Below are 19,160 nucleotides of genomic sequence, written 5' to 3' on the forward strand. Positions count from 1 at the left end.
TACCACCCCAGCCTGCCAGGTCTCCCCACACTCTGGGGCCTCAAGTCTCTCAAGTGCTAGGTGCATCTTCTCTCAGACGCCAGACCAGGCAGTCCTCTGCTGTATATGTATGGGGGCCTCATAGCAGCTGGTGTATGCTGCCTGGTTGGTGGCTCAGTGTTTGAGAGATCTCGGGGATCCAGGTTAGTTGAGACTGCTGGTCTTCCTATAGGGTCGTCCTCCTCCTCAGCGTCTTCCAGCCTTTCCCTAATTCAACCACAGGGGTCCCTGACTTCAGTCCATTGGTTGGGTGTCATTATCTGCATCTGTCTGCTTCTTAAATTTTCATTTGAATTTTTGTTTCAGCTCCCAAAGTTTGAAGAGTGTGCAGGTGTGCGTTCTCATATCCCGCTGCAATCAGGGACTTAAATATGAAGCACACATGGCCATAGCAGCAGCACTCAACCCAGGGTAAAATGAGAGATAATCTAATTTCCATCAATGAAATCCTCCAAATAGAGTATACATGAACAATAGGATTCTTTTGAGCTTTCGAACAGGAAGTCTGTGTGACATGTGACGCAGGATGCAGGCAGTTTGAGGATGGCATGCTTAATCCAATTAGCTGGTCACACATAGACAGTGACTGCATGGGTCCGCAGCCATGAGCTTCCAAGGGTTTCAAAATTAGGAAGAGAAATAGGTAAATTGGAGCTGTCAGGGATTCTGGACATCAGAGATCATGTTTAATGGCTACAGAATTCAGTTCTGTAAAATGCAGAACTCTAGAGGCAGTGATGATAGAGGCCCGGCTGTGAATGCACTTAAAACCCTGACCTAGAGGCTTAATGCTTCAGATGACAAAGGCCATGTGTACCTTTCCACAACCTCAGAAGGAAAGGAGTTTTCATAGATAGTCCTAAGAAGAAATGTAATAGACATTTTGGAGGCTCTGAAAAAGCAATTTTATGGCAAAAGATCATGTGTGTGTATGTGTGTGTATGTGTGTGTGTGTGTGTGTGTGTGTACCCATCTATTATAGATAAAACAAATAATAGGCTTAATCAGGAATACATAAAGAGCTGTGTTTTATTGACTGAGCACCTCTAATCTGATAACCCAAGTGGAAAACCCCATTCCTCAATTCCTCTGAGTAGGTTCCAGCAAAAAAAATCAGATTATTTAAATGCTGAAAACAACTGCCCCAGGTTGTGTCTAAGGTGCTTAGAAAACAAATACATTTAATGCTTAGCATTAGTCCTAGTTCTTTTTTAAAAAAATGATTTATTTATTCATTTTATGCATATAAATACACTGTAGCTGCCTTCAGACACACCAGAAGAGTGCATCAGATCCCATTATAGATGGTTGTGAGCCACCATGTGGCTGCTGGGAATTGAACTCAGGACCTCTGGAAGAGCAGTCAACGTTCTTAACCACTGACCCATCTGTCCAGCCCCAGGCCTAGTTCTTAAGATACTATATGTGAAAATATTTCAACATTTAGAAGTATTCCAAAATCCAAATACTTCTAATCCCAAACATTTGGGATAAAGGACTTCTCTGGAAATTACATGCAATGCTCACATTTTGAGAGCATTCAAATATAATTTGCTGTATTAATGAGTAATCTCTCAATGAGTGTTCTCCACACGCAGCAGCATTGCAATCTGAACAGTGTCAGCTGTGCCCCTGGCTGCTTGCTTTCCTTTGGATCATTGTAAGAATGGAGCTGAAATCAAATATATTTTATCTATGTTAACATAGAGAAGGTTGGTTTGATTGGCAGTTACTGAAATTAAAGGCAGAGGTAACACAGACATCAGTCTCTGTAATAAGTCAGTCAGTTCTGACTTTAGATGCATTAGCTGCCAGTTTCTTCCCATGGCAATAACCCTTTATGATTTTTTTCCAACAGATGCCATTCATCCAATTTTACTTTAAAAGTATGGAGATCTGTCTGGAGAGAAGCTCACAAAAAATCAGTTAAAGATTGCAAAAACTTGTGATTTGGGGAAAAAAAATAGTAAAGCCTGACTTTGTCCAAAGGCTTTGGGGCCTCCACTGGCTCACAACAGTCACTTCAAACCTAACTCACTCCAGATGTCTCCATGATCATCTAATCAGACATCAAAAGCAGTACTGTGACAAGCCACACGCTGCTTATGAGGATGTTACGTGTTTCCACAAGCGTAAAACACACACAGTAGCGACTTTTAAAATGTGATTCATCTACATCAGAATTCAGCTTTATGGCACAGAGCTATTAGGAAAGGGGCCCCCTCCTGAGAAAGAAAAGTCTTGTTTAATGTCTGTACGATGTCATTCTATGACTAACTCTGCTTTGTAAGCAGAAGCCAGAGTGAAGCACACACTTCAGGAGGGAGTATGTTTCAAGAGAAAAAAAAGCCCTTATCTGAAGAGAAAGTTGTATTTTTTCAGAAGCTGGGATCCTGATGCTTCCCAAAGGAGAATGTTCATTAACCCTTTCAGTCTACACCATGGATGTTTATCAATTGTCTGAAGCCCAGGTCATCCTGGAAGAGAACAACAACAGTGACAACCAACAACAAAATACCACAGTTTTCAACCTTGACTCTAAACTTGGACATTCCTGGCTACTTAGATTTAGACATGAGATATTTTTAAAGGTAGCTATCTCATTGAATGGATGTATGTGTGTTTGTGTGTACACCATTTTATGATACTGCCCTGTATGGATATTCAGGCTTTTATTTTAGATGTTTGTCTTTATTATCTACTTGGCAAATACACACAGACTACTGGTATCTTAGATGGAAAACTTCATTGCTATCCTATGAATGATATTCATATGACATTAGAATAAAATTTAAAGCTGAATCTATTCTCACCAACGTTAAAAACTCATACCAGGAACCTACAAGTCATTAGTAAGGAGTTTAAATGGATAACAGCAATGAGAGTTTATGTAGCTTCCTTGTTTATTTTATTTATTTATTTATTTATTTATTTATTTATTTATTTATTTATTTATTTTAGTTATACATATTTTAGGAAAGAATCATTCATAATTTATACAGTCTCCCAAGGTTACAGTGTTAGCCTTTCAGAGTATAGAATATTGACCTTCAGAAAACGCTACACATCTAAATAACCTTCAGCAGTGGGGAACTGGATCTGAGCAGTGCACTAAAGTCACCTTTCACACATTTTGTCCCCCCATGCTCTAATTAACCCAAGTACCACAAATATTTTTATTTTCTCCTATATCAGTCAAAACTAAAAAAACCTATTAAGAAAAGATAGATAGAAAAGATAGAATAAAAGACGTGCTGGGAAGGAACATCTTTGGATGCTGTGGTCTAAGAAATACACTCGAAATTAAAATCAGAAGTGTTTTTGAAGTCTTTGAACACAGCTATTAGAAGAGTATAACATTATGACTGATGAGCTTGCTACGTCTATATTATAGAATTCACAATTTGGTTGACAGAAAAAGAAGTCCAAATAAGTGAATCTACTATGTTGGAATTAATTTCTATTCTGTTTTTCTTCATTGTTTACTTGTAAAATTAGCCCCTATAACAATTCATGAGCAGAATAATAATGGCTTGTTCTCGCCCTATAATTTTTACTAATTCTCTGAACCAGCTCATTGTTTAAATTCTAAAATGAAACATCTGACAATCCAAAGTGCTGACCTCAGCCACCAACTCTCAGTTAAATTTGTAGCAGAGAAGTCGTGCTTGGACATTTCACTGACTTTCACAACTCAACTGAAGCTATTTCAGGTAGAGAACAGTGTTCTCTTTCATAAAGAAAGGCAGGACCTTTCATTATCCAGTTAATTCATTTAATGTATGTATGCACATACAGAAATGCACACATATACAATATACACACTTATAAAACAAGCTAAAGTTGCTTGAATGTTGGCGAATTGACTTCACCTTACTCATTTCAGAAAGAAAAGTTTAAAGTCTCCTATATCTATGACGATCTACCATGTACCAAGAAGTATGCTTGGGAACTTGAACACAAATAAGAGAATGTCAGCTCTAGCCGCTGAACTGCTTGCAGCCTTAGCAACATGCCAACTGGTAGTTACACTGCAGGAAACATAAGAGCTAACAGAGACCCCAAACATGGTCACTCCCTTCAGGGTCAGGCCAAGAGCTGAAGCACAGGGTCTAGGCCAAGAACAGGGACATTGATAGTTAAGATGTAGCATCTGATAATCTGATACATGCTCAGATTGATAGGGCTGTTTAGTTGCTTTGGATTTGGTCTTCTTAACCAGGATCTATGTTTCCCGAGGAGAAGAGTAAGGTTTCCTAATGGCTTGGAGCACAAGGTTGGATATCTAAAACATCAATATATTTTAATATGAAAGAAAAATGCATTCAGTTTGTATTATGCTTAGAGCCTGACTGAAAACAAAAACACGATCTTTTGTTCTTTTCACTTCTGAAAAAGACTTGGAATAGTGAAATTTCAGTTTTCCAGTTCTAAACTAGACTCAGGATAAGTGATGCAGAAGCATGGTCCTGAACAGGGGTCACATTTCCCAGAGTTCCTGGCTTGTCAGGGTGCAGACATTCAGCTAAGTCATTTGTTTGTTTGTTTGCTTAAATCAAGCTCTGCAAAGTTGCACTGAAAAAGTCTGCTGCAGAATAAACCAGGCTCCTCACTCTCTCCTACCTGAGCCTTAGTCTCAAAGTAAAATGTTTTAGAAATTAAGCTGCCATAACTTGCCAAACTTAGTAAACATCTGGCTCTATGAAATACTGGTTGGCAGCTTTATCTCTTAAAACAAAGCCATATGAAAACCATCGCTGCAATGTGTCTTCTGGTCTTATCAGCACACAGCGTGAACAGCTGGAGTTACAAACAACAGGACTATTATTAAATCACTGTCAGGAAAAAAAAGGAAAAGAATGAAAGAAAAACCTTTTGTAGGATTCAGTATCTCTAAATAATACAATTGTATGTTACAAGCTATTCCCTTTTGTTGAACAGCATCCAATGCTCCTGGCAGAAATACAATGGCTATCACCTTCCTTCAGATATCCCTTAGCAGTCATCCAAGCTGAACTTCTATAGCTATAAAGCTATAATATCTACTGGAGAGAATTTAACATTTGTTCATCCAAACTGTTTACTAAATGTTAAGTTGAATTTTGGCATAAACTCACTTGTATTTTCCTTATTAAGTGTAGCCTTAGAATAATCACCAAGAAAGCAGATCATGGTTAGCTGGTGTGCTTATATGGTCAGCAGTCCCACATCCAATGCCTTCTGACAAGCTATTAAAGTTTAATTGTAATATCTCAATGATTTCACTCATGGATTTGAGAAAGCATAATTTGGGGGAAACACCTATAATAGTTTTGATATACGTGACATGCTCAGAAAGAGATATATCATCCAATAAGACATTTCCTCATCCCCAGGCAAGAAAAATGCTGCTACTCATTGGAAATACTTCTTTTCACCAGGACCACCTGCAGGATCTTAGCTGATGAAACACGCGTATGTCTAAAGACTGGTTGGGTTTCTACTTATCCTCCAGTACAACATTCCTGACTTCTGTAAGTATTTCTGAAGGCATCCTCCAGAGCCACATGTGTTCTTCTCCCCTAATCTTAACTGTAGGGTATTGAACAATTGTGTTGCAATTGAATAAACAAGCACATGTGGCTCTAGGAGCAAAAATAAAAACTCAAAATTCATCTTAAACTCCTGGATTTATGTCTATGTGCTAGGTAGGAAAGATGATAAATAGAATGGAATAGTCTCAGTTTACTGCACCTTTGCAGGAAGAGAGTGAACTTCAGAGACAGTCTGTGGAGTCAAGGAACTGGTTCCTTTTACTATTTAACTCTCAAAAATGGGACTTCTCATCTTAATCTTTTGCTCTCCTTCTAAACTGTAGAGAGTGATGAGTCCCTTGCCCACAACATAATAAAATTCCAGAGAGATATCACACTCCTAATATACCTGACACCCAGGCCTTGCCTTCTACTTTAACAACCACCTGAACTGACTGCATAATTTTTAAAAAATAAAATTTATATAATAATTACTATCACCTTCTAAAGGCCACAATTGAGCGTACACACACACACACACACACACACACACACACACACATTTTTTGGTAATATAAAACATTTAAGTAACAGGTTTAGAGCACCACCCTTTACTCTCATAGAGCAACCATATACAATCCAGGAATCTGCTTTTTAATTTAGTCACCCTGCAGGATCCATTAAGGATTAAATGCAAGATGCAAACAGTCATTAAAACACAAACACCTATATTAGTTAACCGGAAATTAAGGGGGAAATATCACATGTGTTTAGAGTTCCATTTGCAAATTCAGGAACATCAATTTCAAGGTGCTCAGATTTATGGCATGCCCTTAAGCCAAAGGAAAACACCAGGTTGCAATCAAGGGAAGGAAGGTAAGGCTTCTTGTAAGAAAACTCTTTCTTTAATATCCTGTCCCCAGGGTTCTCTTTCTTTAGTACAAAACTGTCTGAAGAATGGGATTTGCTACTGTCTTGGAAGATGAATAGCTATTGCTGCTTGAACACTAATAGCTATACTATCCTGGTATGAAGAGAAGGCAGAGAAACATACTTCCATGCTGTTTATCTGATGGTACTTTAATTAACAAATTCTGAAATTTGGTGGGTTTTCAGCACTCAGAATTTAGAACTTGCAGCAAATTCAAATTTTCTAATATTTTGCTGTCTTGTAAGTCTAACATGTCTGTGAGTGTACATCTGAAATAACCAATTTGAAATAATTCAATCAGGAAGAAAGATGCAAATTTTCTAACCTTTCCAAAGAGCACATCTCTGGGCATCAGAGAAGCAATTTTAACTACAGTGGGTCTAATAAAGTATAGTTAAAAATAACTAGCATCGACAGTGGTTTTCAAGGCAGTACTTTAACACAGTCAAATGTGTCAAGTATTTATTCCTTAGATTCTTATGCTGTGGATTATGACGAACTTTCCTGGGAATAAACCACTTGGGGTCCTGATGTCTGTGAGTTACTTACATGAGAACACTTTTTAGGAAGTGGAATTTCCAATTGTTCTCCCCCACTGGATGTCAGAAGGAGAAGCAACAGAACATGTCTCCTTAAAGCAATTGTTTTTCACATTGCTTACTGCAAGGGGTATATTATCATACATTCCCTATCCATACCACCACTCATCCGACCAGAGGAATCAAGTTACTCCTAGTGACATTTTCAGTGTAACTATGCCATCGGAAGCATGGAAAAGAGCCTTGAGTCAGCAATCCACACTTCCTAGACTACTGTGGTCCTTGTCGTGAAGAAACAAGAGTGTGCTCCCAGGCAAGATCTGTGGCACTGGTTTCCCCATGCTTCCCCCAAAGGCCCCTCCCTTATCACTGAGCAAGTACTGACAGCAACCATATGGACCATGACTTTTATCTCTACCTGGATGTCTTTAGAGTTAGTGAAGACACTGCATTGTACCACAGAAAGGAGCCAGGATGACAGCAAATGATACTGACACCCAAAAGACAACATATGACTCAGAGACCCTTCCTCATAGGGTCTCAAATCATTTTACCAATTTATATCAGATTTTATTTCTGTCTCAAAGAACACTATTCACTATAAATGAATTAAGAACCATAAATATAATTTATAGTTTTCTAATAACCACATTTAGAAATAAAATGTAATTAAAATAATTTAATATGTAGTTTATTTAACTCATGATTACAAATGTATTTGAACACAAGTTCCACAAAAAGTTCCTTAAGGAGACTGTGGCTCACACAAACAATGCCTTTCTTCTAAGTGAAAATGGACACCCTCTAAAGAAGCTTCACTCGATAACTCTGTCTACAATTCTTACGGCAGGCACTTAATGTATTTGCTTCTTGACTTAGGGAGACTAAATAAATAATGTAAAAATGGAAAGAATTTTGGGGGTGGTAGTAGGTAATGGGTAGAATGGCTGGGTTAGGTTAACTATTAATTAAAGCTGCTGTAGTGCTCAGAAACTTCCCACTAGGTGTATCTGTACCTTTCATTTCTAGATCCAAAACACACACACACACACACACACACACACACACACATTGAGCATTTTCCATGTACTTGGATATAGATGAAGAAAAGCATGGCACAATGTGTGTTCCTGGTACATTAGGAACCACACAATCAGCAGAGATTACTGTATAATTACTGCTTGCTTCGTCCTGTGGCAAGGCAAGGACCACAACCTTCAAGTCTCAGGTACACTCATCATCACTCACATAGCCCACTATGAGGAAGAAAAACAGTGTGGACTTTCCTTTCTACTTCTGACATACTAGCACTTAAGCCACATCACTTACATAAAGACAAGGTACAAGCATTTTGAGTGGCAGTATTTTTTTCCCAAAATTAGAAATACAAATCTCTGCTGGTAATACTATATCATCCAACCACATACCCTGCCTCAGAATTTCCTGAGGATATCTGGATAAAGTCATTAGAAAGATGGGAGACCTAATTTTCTCTAAAAGAAAGAAATGTTTATGTCATTTCTATTGTTCTGAGTCTATGTGATACAAACTGAACTAGATGTGGGAGGATCTTTCTGCATGCAAACAGTGAGAACATCAATCAGATAGACTCATTTTAGGGTACATAGATATTATAAAATATGCATTAAATTGTACTTATTATTGTTTATGTAAATTTCCTAATACTTATTTCATTCCTTTTCCAAATTCAATATATTTAGACTTAACCTGGTCTTAATCACTGTATATTTAAAATGAAATGAAGACAAACAAAAACTCCATAAAACATCAAACACTGGCTTTCTCTGCACCCATCAATCAAGTAGATCAGATATACCCAGTTTTTATTAGTGTTCTAGTAAATCTACCTCCATAGAGAGCCAAGTCTTTAAAAGTTTTTATTTTTAGTTTCAATTATGTGCTTGCTATGTGCGTTGATCCATGCACATGCATGAAGTGCTTGCAGAGGCCAAAAGAAGGCACTGAATTCCCAGGAGCTGGAGCTCCCAATGAGAGTCCTCCGCAAGAAATAGGTGCTCTTCAGTATGATGCCTAACCTTGAGCTAAACAAAGAATACACCAAGAGACATGCATGCTGGAAGTGCATGGGGGTGGGGACCATGAGGCCCAACCCTACAGAAAGGACAACAGGCAACCAAAGAATGCTGAAAGTAGCAGAATAGTCTTCCCCAGGGAAGAGCACAATGATTGGCTATTTAATACCAAATGGTCAGCCCTGGAAACACACACATATATAGGAGTAACATTATATAGACTGAACAGGCTATATTTGGAAACACATACATACATATACATATATATGTAAGTATGCAAATATACATATATGTGTATGTATGTATATGCATATAACAACCATTACTTTTACAAGGTGACCAGGAATTTGAAGGAGAACAAAGAAAGGCATATCGAAGGTTTGGAGGGAGGAAAGGGGGGAAAAAAGGATGTAATTATAATATAAAAAATAAAAGAAATAATAAAACATACTTATTTAAAAGAGAAGGTGATTTTAAGGACTAAGCCATCTCTCTAGCACCTAGAGTTTTAAATAGGATAATGAGATAACATTATATCTAAAATGTTTTAAAGGTACTACTTTAAGGGAAAAATATATACAAATTAGGAAAATACCCATCAACTGGTAAATACTCAATAATACAGCATAGCAGCTCCTACTTTATAATCTTTGGCACTGGTCCTTGAAAACAAAATTATACTAAATTGTGAGAATTGTCTTTGTTCATTCATCACCCTGATATATATTTTTCATAAAGTGCTCTAAATAGTAAGGCTCATAATGAGACAGGGATGGGCTTTTAGGAGAGTTTAAATATGGTTACATTATTGAGTGTCAGGCTATGTGATGACATGTATGGTCATTAACCAACGTTTAACTTGCAGACGGTTTGGAGGGATGAGACACCTTTACAGTTCTTTAAAGCAGCTGAGAAGGTAAAGAATAGGAGCTACTGTCTATATGGATGGATGGAAAACACCTTCCTGTGCCCTGGGAGTAATATTTTACTTTCAGTTATAAATACAGCAGTTACAAATGTGTTGTCTCATAAGCATCTTTTCTTATGTAATTTATTTTTCTCCAGTTTCAATGCTGAATTCTAGAAAGCTGGTGCTGGCCTCAAATATTCATGGTATTAGGAGCTCAAACTGTATCAACATTTACTGTCATTCTGCCGTACAAAGCACTGCATTGAATCACTGAAAATACACCAGTCTACCCTCTGACATTTTGAAGGAGAGTGGCAGAAGGAGTGCAGCAAGGTCATAAGCTGGCTGGAAACAGGGCCTTTCGAGCCAGACCACTTGGTGAAGTTCTGAGTCTCCTACATCACTGAACAAATGTCCTGAATCTCTCCCTGCCTCACATTTTATCAGAAAATTGGATAGAGACTTGTTCTTACTTATATATAGAAGTTTAAATGAGGGTTTGACACACCATCAGCACTAGGTAAGTAATGGCCTTCGTTGCTATAATTGTATCCTACTATTAGACCATGCTATCTATTTTTATAATCACTACTGTGCATTTCATCAAAAGGCCTGTATCTAATTATCAGCTCTTTGGAATGGATGGGTAAGGCCCTTTGATCCCTCACAGAGATGCGGATGGCAAGATACCTACCAGAACAACAGGTTTCAAACTCTGGCCACTCAGGCTTGCAGCGCTGGGCTGGGCATCAGCATGTGGCCCTGGTGCTGGGTCACTGCTTCTCCTAACCAGCAGTGGAGTGCCTGCAGGACAAAGGAAGAGGTGAGAGGTCAGACGGACCCCATGGAGAGGAGAATATATGGCACAATGTGTTTTAATTAAAAGGGTTTATAACAGGCTTTCATGTTTTACCATTCGTTTCTAAGGATGCTTGTAAATTAACCCACCCAATGCTCTCTGGCATCTCTAGGTAGGGCAGCATGCACACACTCAGTCTTTCAACCCTCATCTTTCTCTACCTGCATTTGAAAACCAGACATTGCATTTAACAGATGTGTTAAGTGATGCAAAATTGGGCAGTGGGCAATCTAAAAACTGTTCTAAGAATCATGTGGAAATCTAAAGGCTAATTATGCACAAGACTAATGAAGAAGTTCAAACATTCAATGTAATTTCTTATTCTGTAGACCTAGAAGCATAGTTATTACTGCCATGTGATGCTTCCAGAACCTTTGAACAACAATCCACACAGAATGAGATTATGCTCTGTGCTTATGGCATTAATGTCTATTTAAGCATACAAGGGATTGCTTCCATTCTGTCTCTTTCCCTTAAAGTAGACAAACTGATAAAGAAAATAAGTTAGTTCTTCTAAAAATATAACCTGATTTCTTTTTAATTTAATAAAAGCTCCCATTATTAAATATTTTAGTCAGTTATTAAGTTCTGAAAAATAATCATACTATTAGGAAGTTCAAATATAATTCAACCTCAACAGAGGTAGCAGACCAAGCACACGTGTTCACTGCAATCAGGTTCGAAATAATTTGCTTTATACAAAATTGGCTGCTATAGAGAAAAAAATGTAAAGAATCAAAACCTACTTGCTTATGGTTTAAAAACCTCTCGTGGAAAAAAATTAAGCTTTTTATTTGCATACTTTGGGGGAAAGAGTGAGAAGAAGCTGAATGCAGTTTCTCATTTATCAATGTTCTGAAAATAATCCACAAACTGCAATCGCTGTTTCAGCATGAAGGAACATTTTCAGCGCTGCCTTAAGTTATTTACCAAATAGATTTCATATGTGCTACAACATTTTTTCTTTACACAACACAGAATCACTAATTCCTTTTCACCTTTTTCTCCACATAACCTGCTTTCTTGAAGACAAAACTTTCCACAGTATGTTGATGTACTGTTCAAGATAGAAACACTGTGACCAATGTACTAGCAATCCTTCTTCCTTCTTTCCCTTTACTTAATAGAAACATCGCACTACTCTTTTCTTCCTCCTTCTCCACAGTGTAATAAACAATGTTTCCACTGTACAGCTGGCAATTCCTTCTTCAATGAAACTTGAAAAATAAACTAGACTAGAAGGAAAAATCTCCTTAAAACTCAGGCTCATATTAACTTTCTCCTCCTTCAGTTGACCTTAGGCTGAACTTCTTTCAGGTAATCCCCTAAATGGTCAGTAGCACTAAGAAGAGAGTTGGTCTAGATGTAGTCTTCTCAGAAAAAGCTCATGATATTTAAAGTCCCAAAGAAATTGGGAGAACAAGAAGGGAGACACCTTGAAACTCTCAATTATTTTCTAGTATTTAATAAGGTGAATGCACTACAATTTAACAATCTCAAAGGAGAAAAAGTAAACAGAAAACAAGAAGTTTTGGCTAACATGCTATTTTCATCACTGTCAAAAACAAGATGATGATATAACAGGTTAAAACAAATTTTAATTTTTAGTTACTATGATTTTTCAGCTAACTTATATACATACATACATGAATATATACATACATATGTGCATACATACAAGTACAAACACATACACACATCATATATAAATATGAACACATACACATACATATATATACAGACATATATGCACACATATAGATACATACATATACTCACACATATAGGTACCATACACACATGTGCATACACATACAAACATACAGGTAATTTTCATTCAGATATACAGAACTATACACACATACACAGGTCAGAATGTATGACACATGCTTTTTCTTAGATTATAAATGTCTTTTTCTCAAGCTGTAGAATACAGCTTCTCTTCAACCTTGAGGATATGAACTGCAGTTTATCTCCTGATTTATGAGAAAATGTTAAATTACTTATGATGCTTTTGAAATAACATGTTCTCAGCTTTATGCCTGTGACATGCCATAATATTTTAAGTAATGCATTTCTTGGGAGATGACAATTCAGTTTAATCCACTATATTGACTATTTAGAACATTAAAACAATTCATGTATGGTACTCCTTATGTATGCCTTCTACATTTTTATATCTCAGTTGAAAACAAATTTAATTAATAAATATACAACCCCCCCCAACCAACCAATCAACCTTTAAAATGTATGGATCTTTTTTAAACGCGGACTCAGCTCATTAGGAAAAAGTTTCCCTCTACTGTTTTTTTTTTCTCTTCAACATTTGAATGTCTCCTGTTGAGTCACCTTCTAATTTTTCCTTGGCTGTCTTAATGTGTTAATAACAAGTGCAAATCATTTCATACAGGAATTAATAATGAGCATCTCAAAATATGAACTGTTATCTCAGTTTTAAACTAACGCTCCTCATATTATTTTTCAAAATGCCAGCCCATATTAGCAGACTTCTGTCAAGGAGGGTCCAACTTGCCACTGCAAGCCAGAGAGAGCATCCTTGTGCTCAGCAAAGGCAGACAAGGAGAGGGGTTAATGCTTAGGCCTGTCTGCGAACACAATAGAGCTAAGGTCACACTTCACAATTCAAGCTCACTAAATAAGAGGGAGGGAACTCTGCCTGGTTTCTTCCTTGTGGGGAGGGGAGAAAATAAACATGCATCTGTGCTGAACAAGCTTGTGACCTGACTAAATCTTGCAGATGCTAATACTGCTAACTGCCAAGCACTGGTGCTGTGGATGAGACAGGGGCTGAAAGTCACATGACTGAACTGTGCCTGTGCTGGTAGGGGACATTGAAAGTAACTGTGCTGTGATAATCTCTCCCTTGAAACCTTGGTGATAAAAACTTGAAGGAGATGATGGCAAAGGGGGCTTCTAAGGCATGTACAATGCACAGCTGACAACTGTGCTTTCTTCTCCTCAGCTTTCTTGCAAAGGAAGAGAAGTCCCTTGATGTTTGTTGCTAATGATGTTAGCTTATCCAGAAGATCAGAAGATGAAATTCAGTTTCAGAGAATATTATATAAATGAAAACTAGCAAAATCTAATTCTATGGTAATAGCACATAGCCTTAAAATTACAATTGAAAGTTTTTTTTTTTTTTTTAAAGATGGAGTAGGAATGGCCCTCAGAAGTGGGGACAAACTTCTAACCATTGTTTTCTATCTGAGGAGACTCTGAGTTTAGAGGATAAAGTATTCAGTTCAGCTGAAGAATTCATAGATAGCATGACTCCTTCCAGTCAGAGTTTAAAAGCCAGTAGAGGCAAAGTGAAATGAAATAATGAATATTGTGTGATGCTTATCTCTTCAGCTAAATATCCAAGGCTCAGGGGTGCAAAGGGAGCAATGCAGTGGGTGACTGGAGTAATGACAGGGAGCTAGGCAGCCACAGCACTCCACCTTTTCTTTTTTTTTATTTTTTTTATTTTTTTTAATTTATTGATATATTTATTTACATTTCAAATGATTTCCCCTTTTCTGGACCCCCTACAACTTACTTTTCATAGAAAAAACATGAGGCATAAGGAACATGCCATCAGGCTTCAGTATATATAAAGGTAGGTGGGCATAACAGGCGGGCAACATATAGATAACAGGAGAATCCATATCAATGTACACACATACCATGAAATTGGTATATGCAAATCTCCATTTGTGTAGCCAGATACCCTGGGGCGGAGGGAACCAGCTATGCTACATGGAACAAAAGAAGAAGCTCTGCTGTGGTGCATAGCTGATCATGGTTCTGTTCCTAGGAGCGAGGATCTGGTTATATTAAGCTCAGTTCCCACAGGGGCACCGCCAATAGGTGCTCAGAGCCTTACTCTAAAGAAAACTTAAATGTTCACCAAAGACGTCTGTCTTCAAAATATAAGATGGTTGAGCCAGGTTAGCACAGGCTATGTTTGGATGGAGCTTGCTTTCATGACAAGTGATATCATTTAATACTGAATATGGAGGACCCTGAAAGACATGCCATGCTTGTGAGAGGAAAAAAGTAGAATTAGTTTTTATGCATCTATTAATGATGTTACATTTTCTAGTTATTAAACAATTACCAGTTTAATGATGGTGAAACTAGCGTACAAAGGAGGTGCAGTTAAACATCCAACATCACCATTAAATGTCCCTAAGTCATTTTGTAAAAGGAATTTTAAAAGAAGTAACAATTAATTAAAAGCTCAAATTGTTATACTAAGGGGCCATGCATGATATGAAAGGCCAACATAAATGAAAGATGGATTTTGATATGTGTGTAAGAATGCAGAGAAAGAGAAAGAGTGAGAGAAGGAGGAGGAGGGAGGGAGAGGGGAGGAGAGGGACAGGGAATGGTGAAAGGGAGAGGGAGAGACAGACATAATTCCTACATCTGAAGGTTGTGTTTGGATGGAGTTGCTTAAACGACAAGTAATGATACACACACACACACACACACACACACACACACACAGAGAGAGAGAGAGAGAGAGAGAGAGAGAGAGAGAAAGAGAGAGAGAGAGAGAGAGAGAGAGAGAGAGAAGTTTTACATCTGAAGATTGTTTTGGATGGAGTTGCTTCAATGATAAGTCACGTCATTTACTATGGAGGCTGGAGGGCTTTGATGGACAGGCCATTACAGAAGGAAACCAAGAATCAGAGGAGTCAGAACAGGAAGCTCTTGGCAGCAGAGAAAACAAACAAGAGTTTTAAACATGAGCCTCACATCAAGTCACAAGGACACATGTTCTAAATTGTGCAGGGAGTAGCAACAGCAATTTATTTATTTAAAGATGGTTAATGATCCTCCCGAGCAGAGTCAGAAGGGCAGCTTGTCAGGACTAGTGCCGTCTCATACCGAGGCAGCTCCAGTGAATGCAAAGACATGACATTCTGTAAGAACAAGATGGTTTCCTGCTTGGGAAGTAGGGAGGGCAATGACAAGATGCTGAACACAATGTCTTCAGTCAGAGGCAGGAATGGAGAGAAGCTGGAGGAGAAAATGGGGGATTCTGGCAACTAATTATAGCTGCATTCTAATAAGTGTGGGCACAGTGGATGATTGTGATCCTTCTGTGTCTAACATAGGGAAGAGCAGTGGACATTTGCTCCTAATGATAGGTAGGCAGGAGGATAGAAGTCAGGGAATGAGATAGCTTCAAAATATCAGTAATTATTTTAATCTCAACAAGAGGCAAAAAGAAAGAGTGTGAAAGATGCAGATAAAAGGAAGGAGGGCAGATGCAGTACGGATGAGGCAGACATTCGCCAGATTCGTGTGCACTGCTGTACTGGGGTGATTCACACGCCCTGTCAAACCTTGAATGAAGGAAGCCCAGTGTAAGCAGCACATCATTTATTTTTGGCGACAACTAGGTATCTTTGTGTGTGCACTTTTATGAGCCTCAGAAAGGGCTGTTCAACTGATGTCTAACAAACTCCATAGCACTGATACCTGGAGACCCATAAAAAAATTGGTAATGATATCAATAGCTGCAACAATTTATGGCTGAGTACTGAGCTGAGGTCTCTTTCTCCACAGGAGTGACTGACCCGCCCTGGGGCCTGGCCTGTGGTGAATGCAGCAGCTGTGACATGCTTTCAGACAGACCCTGTGATGGAAAAACCACACGAGAGAAACGAAGGCTGATTTTAGGCAGGACAGAAACTTCAGTCTTAAATGTCACTCCATTAGGAAAGAAACTCCCAGTATCACTATAAAGGGTAGAAGAAGTGTAATATGACTAACATTTAGGGCCATTTATCTTTCATTTCTGACTACAAAGACTATGCTTGTTCAATACATGATGGAACAAACACAAGTAACTCACAGAAATCCTCCTGACCCCACAATGGATAAGAACGGACTCTAAGGTCAAGCCTCCTTGAGAGCTGGGAAAGCTGCTTCAGTTGGAGTGCTGTTGCTGTTAAAACACATGAAGAGTTTTTAAGACTTTTATTGGGACTGACACTTATCTGAAGATGGTGGTGCCTTCAATATCATGTGTTCTGTCAACATTCCTGAGTGTCTGAGCTCTTTGAACGGAAAAGTTTCCACATTTCATCTTCTTGACATATACAAATTTATATCTTTTAAAATTACTTAAAGTACTTTATAGTATTCATCTGCTCACTCTATATAAGCGCAGTTATTTCCAAGTTCCGATCGTAGGTTAGGTCAAAAGTATCAACCAGAGTATTTTCAAGGCAAACAAAAGCCCTGGTGTTTGAAAGGTAAACACTCCTAAAAAGACATAAACCAAAATCATAAGTAAAGATACATAAATTAATAAGTTGAAATAAAGTCTAGTAAATCATGAAGGCTGACAGGAAAAACATAACTTCAGTAGTTGACCTTCAATTCTTTGTTCTGGTTTTCAAGGACTGCAGGGGTTTAATATCCAACATTCCTCTCCAGTTACATTGCATGCTGAGTTCTCTGTCATGTGCTAAGTGCTGAACAGGACCACCCATAACTGCCTAAAAGTGCTCCATGTCCTCCGATGTTAAATGATCATTATCTAATGTTACCACCTGATGTAATCCTGTCACCATTTCCAGGTGTATTCCCAACAGTAATAAACCATTTCTTCTCTGTGCAATATCCAGATGCCAGAACTTCAGGGCGTCATGTTCATGAGGTCCTTAAAAGATCAAGGAGAACTCTTCATAACAAAATCATGTGATTATATGATTTTGTCTAATTTAACTGTGCGAGATTTTAATTTTCAATGTCTCCTTATTCATTTCCTTTTATTGGTTGACACTGGAGTGGCCAAGTGTAGTGGCTTGAATATGCTTGTCCCAGGGAGTAGTTAGGAGGTGTAGCCTTGTTGGAGGGGGTGTGTTACTGTGGGGGTAGGCTTTGATAGACCCCCTATCTGCCTAGCTGCCTGGAGGTCAGGCTTATGTTTGCCTTCAGAACAAGATGTAGAACTCTCAGCTCCTTCTCCAGAGCCATGGCTGCCTGGACCTCTTATGCTTCCCTCCTTAATGATAATATTGTCTTTTATAAGACTTACCTTGGTCATAGTGTCTCTTCACAGTAATGGAATTCCTAACCAAAGTTTATAACAGGGACTGAGGTATTTCTGTGATAGGTCTGACCATGTTTTTGTTTGGAAAAATGTGGACTTTTGGGATTTTGGATTTGGAAAGCAGTGGGATGCTTTAAGTGGGACTTAAACTGTACAGACCTGGCCCAACAAGTTTCAGAGGAAGAGGAAGTTAGTATGTGGCCTAGAGACTGTTTTTGTGGTATTTTGGTGAAAAATGTGACTGAGTTTTGCCCTTGTCCGAAGAGTCAGCCTGAGGCTAACTCTAAGGTAAAGATTATCAGATTAATTACATTGACAAAGGAAGTCTCAAAAAAGCCCAGCATAGACTTTTTCTGCTGCCTTACTCTCATAAAGAGTGTTTTGATCAAGTTTGTAATAAGCTCAGAAAGGAAAAATACAAAATGCTTGGTCCAAGTAATAAAGGGAAGTATGGAGCTGAATCCTGTGTTCAAGGAGACAAAGAAATTAGGGGAATGGTGATCCCAAGGCGAGATCCCACCCAGCTCTGCTTATTGTTTGTCTTTGCAGTTAAACAAGCAATAGTTATGTCATCATGGGTATTATTACCTGGTTATTGTTTTCATTTGGACTTTTAATTTGGAATGAACTACAATCCAGAAATGGAGGGCACATTTGTGATCCAGATCTTGAGACTTGAAGACACAGGTTTTTGATCCAGATATTGAGGAAAAATGGCCACAAAAGGCTTCAGCCCTGGCGTGGTGATGCACTGCTTTCATTCCAGAAAAGAATTGGAGATGCCAATACCATGAGATGATCACCAAGAACAGCAGAAGCAGTGGAGTGGAGTCAACCAGAGCCCAGGGTGCTACAGAGGGCAGAACTGGGGATGTGACCCAAGCCCTTTGTAGGCAGGCTTATATGTGAATCCCATACATTAGAACAAGAATATGTAAAGTGGAAGTTGCCTTGGATACCCCAAGTTGTGAGAGATGTCAGACCCATGGGATACTGCTGAGGAAAGCTGCTAACAGGGAGTGGAAAACAGACTCCCAAAATGAAGTGTATTACTGTTGAATGCCAACAAGATCTGAATGAAATGAGTTGGAAATTTAAAGAGCATTTTGACATCAGACATGGAGTCTTAGAATTTGATCAGTTGGTTTTTGGTCTTGCTTTGGTCCAGTATTTCCTTACGAAGATGTTTTAGAATGGTAATAAGTATCCTGTGATGATGGAGGTATGTGATCTGCTTTTG

The 19,160-nt window shown here is 38.4% G+C and overlaps 1 protein-coding gene across 3 annotated transcripts in view; it reads right to left on the minus strand.

The window, feature by feature from the left end:
* Window positions 1-19,160, minus strand: part of Pard3b (par-3 family cell polarity regulator beta) — a 1,018,635-nt gene that overhangs the window by 530,006 nt on the left and 469,469 nt on the right. For all 3 annotated transcript variants that reach the window (XM_052192632.1, XM_052192630.1, XM_052192631.1), the window contains exon 4: window positions 10,681-10,790. In XM_052192632.1, the coding sequence (XP_052048592.1) occupies window positions 10,681-10,790 (110 nt within the window). The remainder of the gene's footprint in view (window positions 1-10,680; window positions 10,791-19,160) is intronic.

The sequence above is a fragment of the Apodemus sylvaticus genome, chromosome 9 (genome assembly GCF_947179515.1).
Source record: "Apodemus sylvaticus chromosome 9, mApoSyl1.1, whole genome shotgun sequence".
Lineage (NCBI taxonomy): Eukaryota > Metazoa > Chordata > Mammalia > Rodentia > Muridae > Apodemus > Apodemus sylvaticus.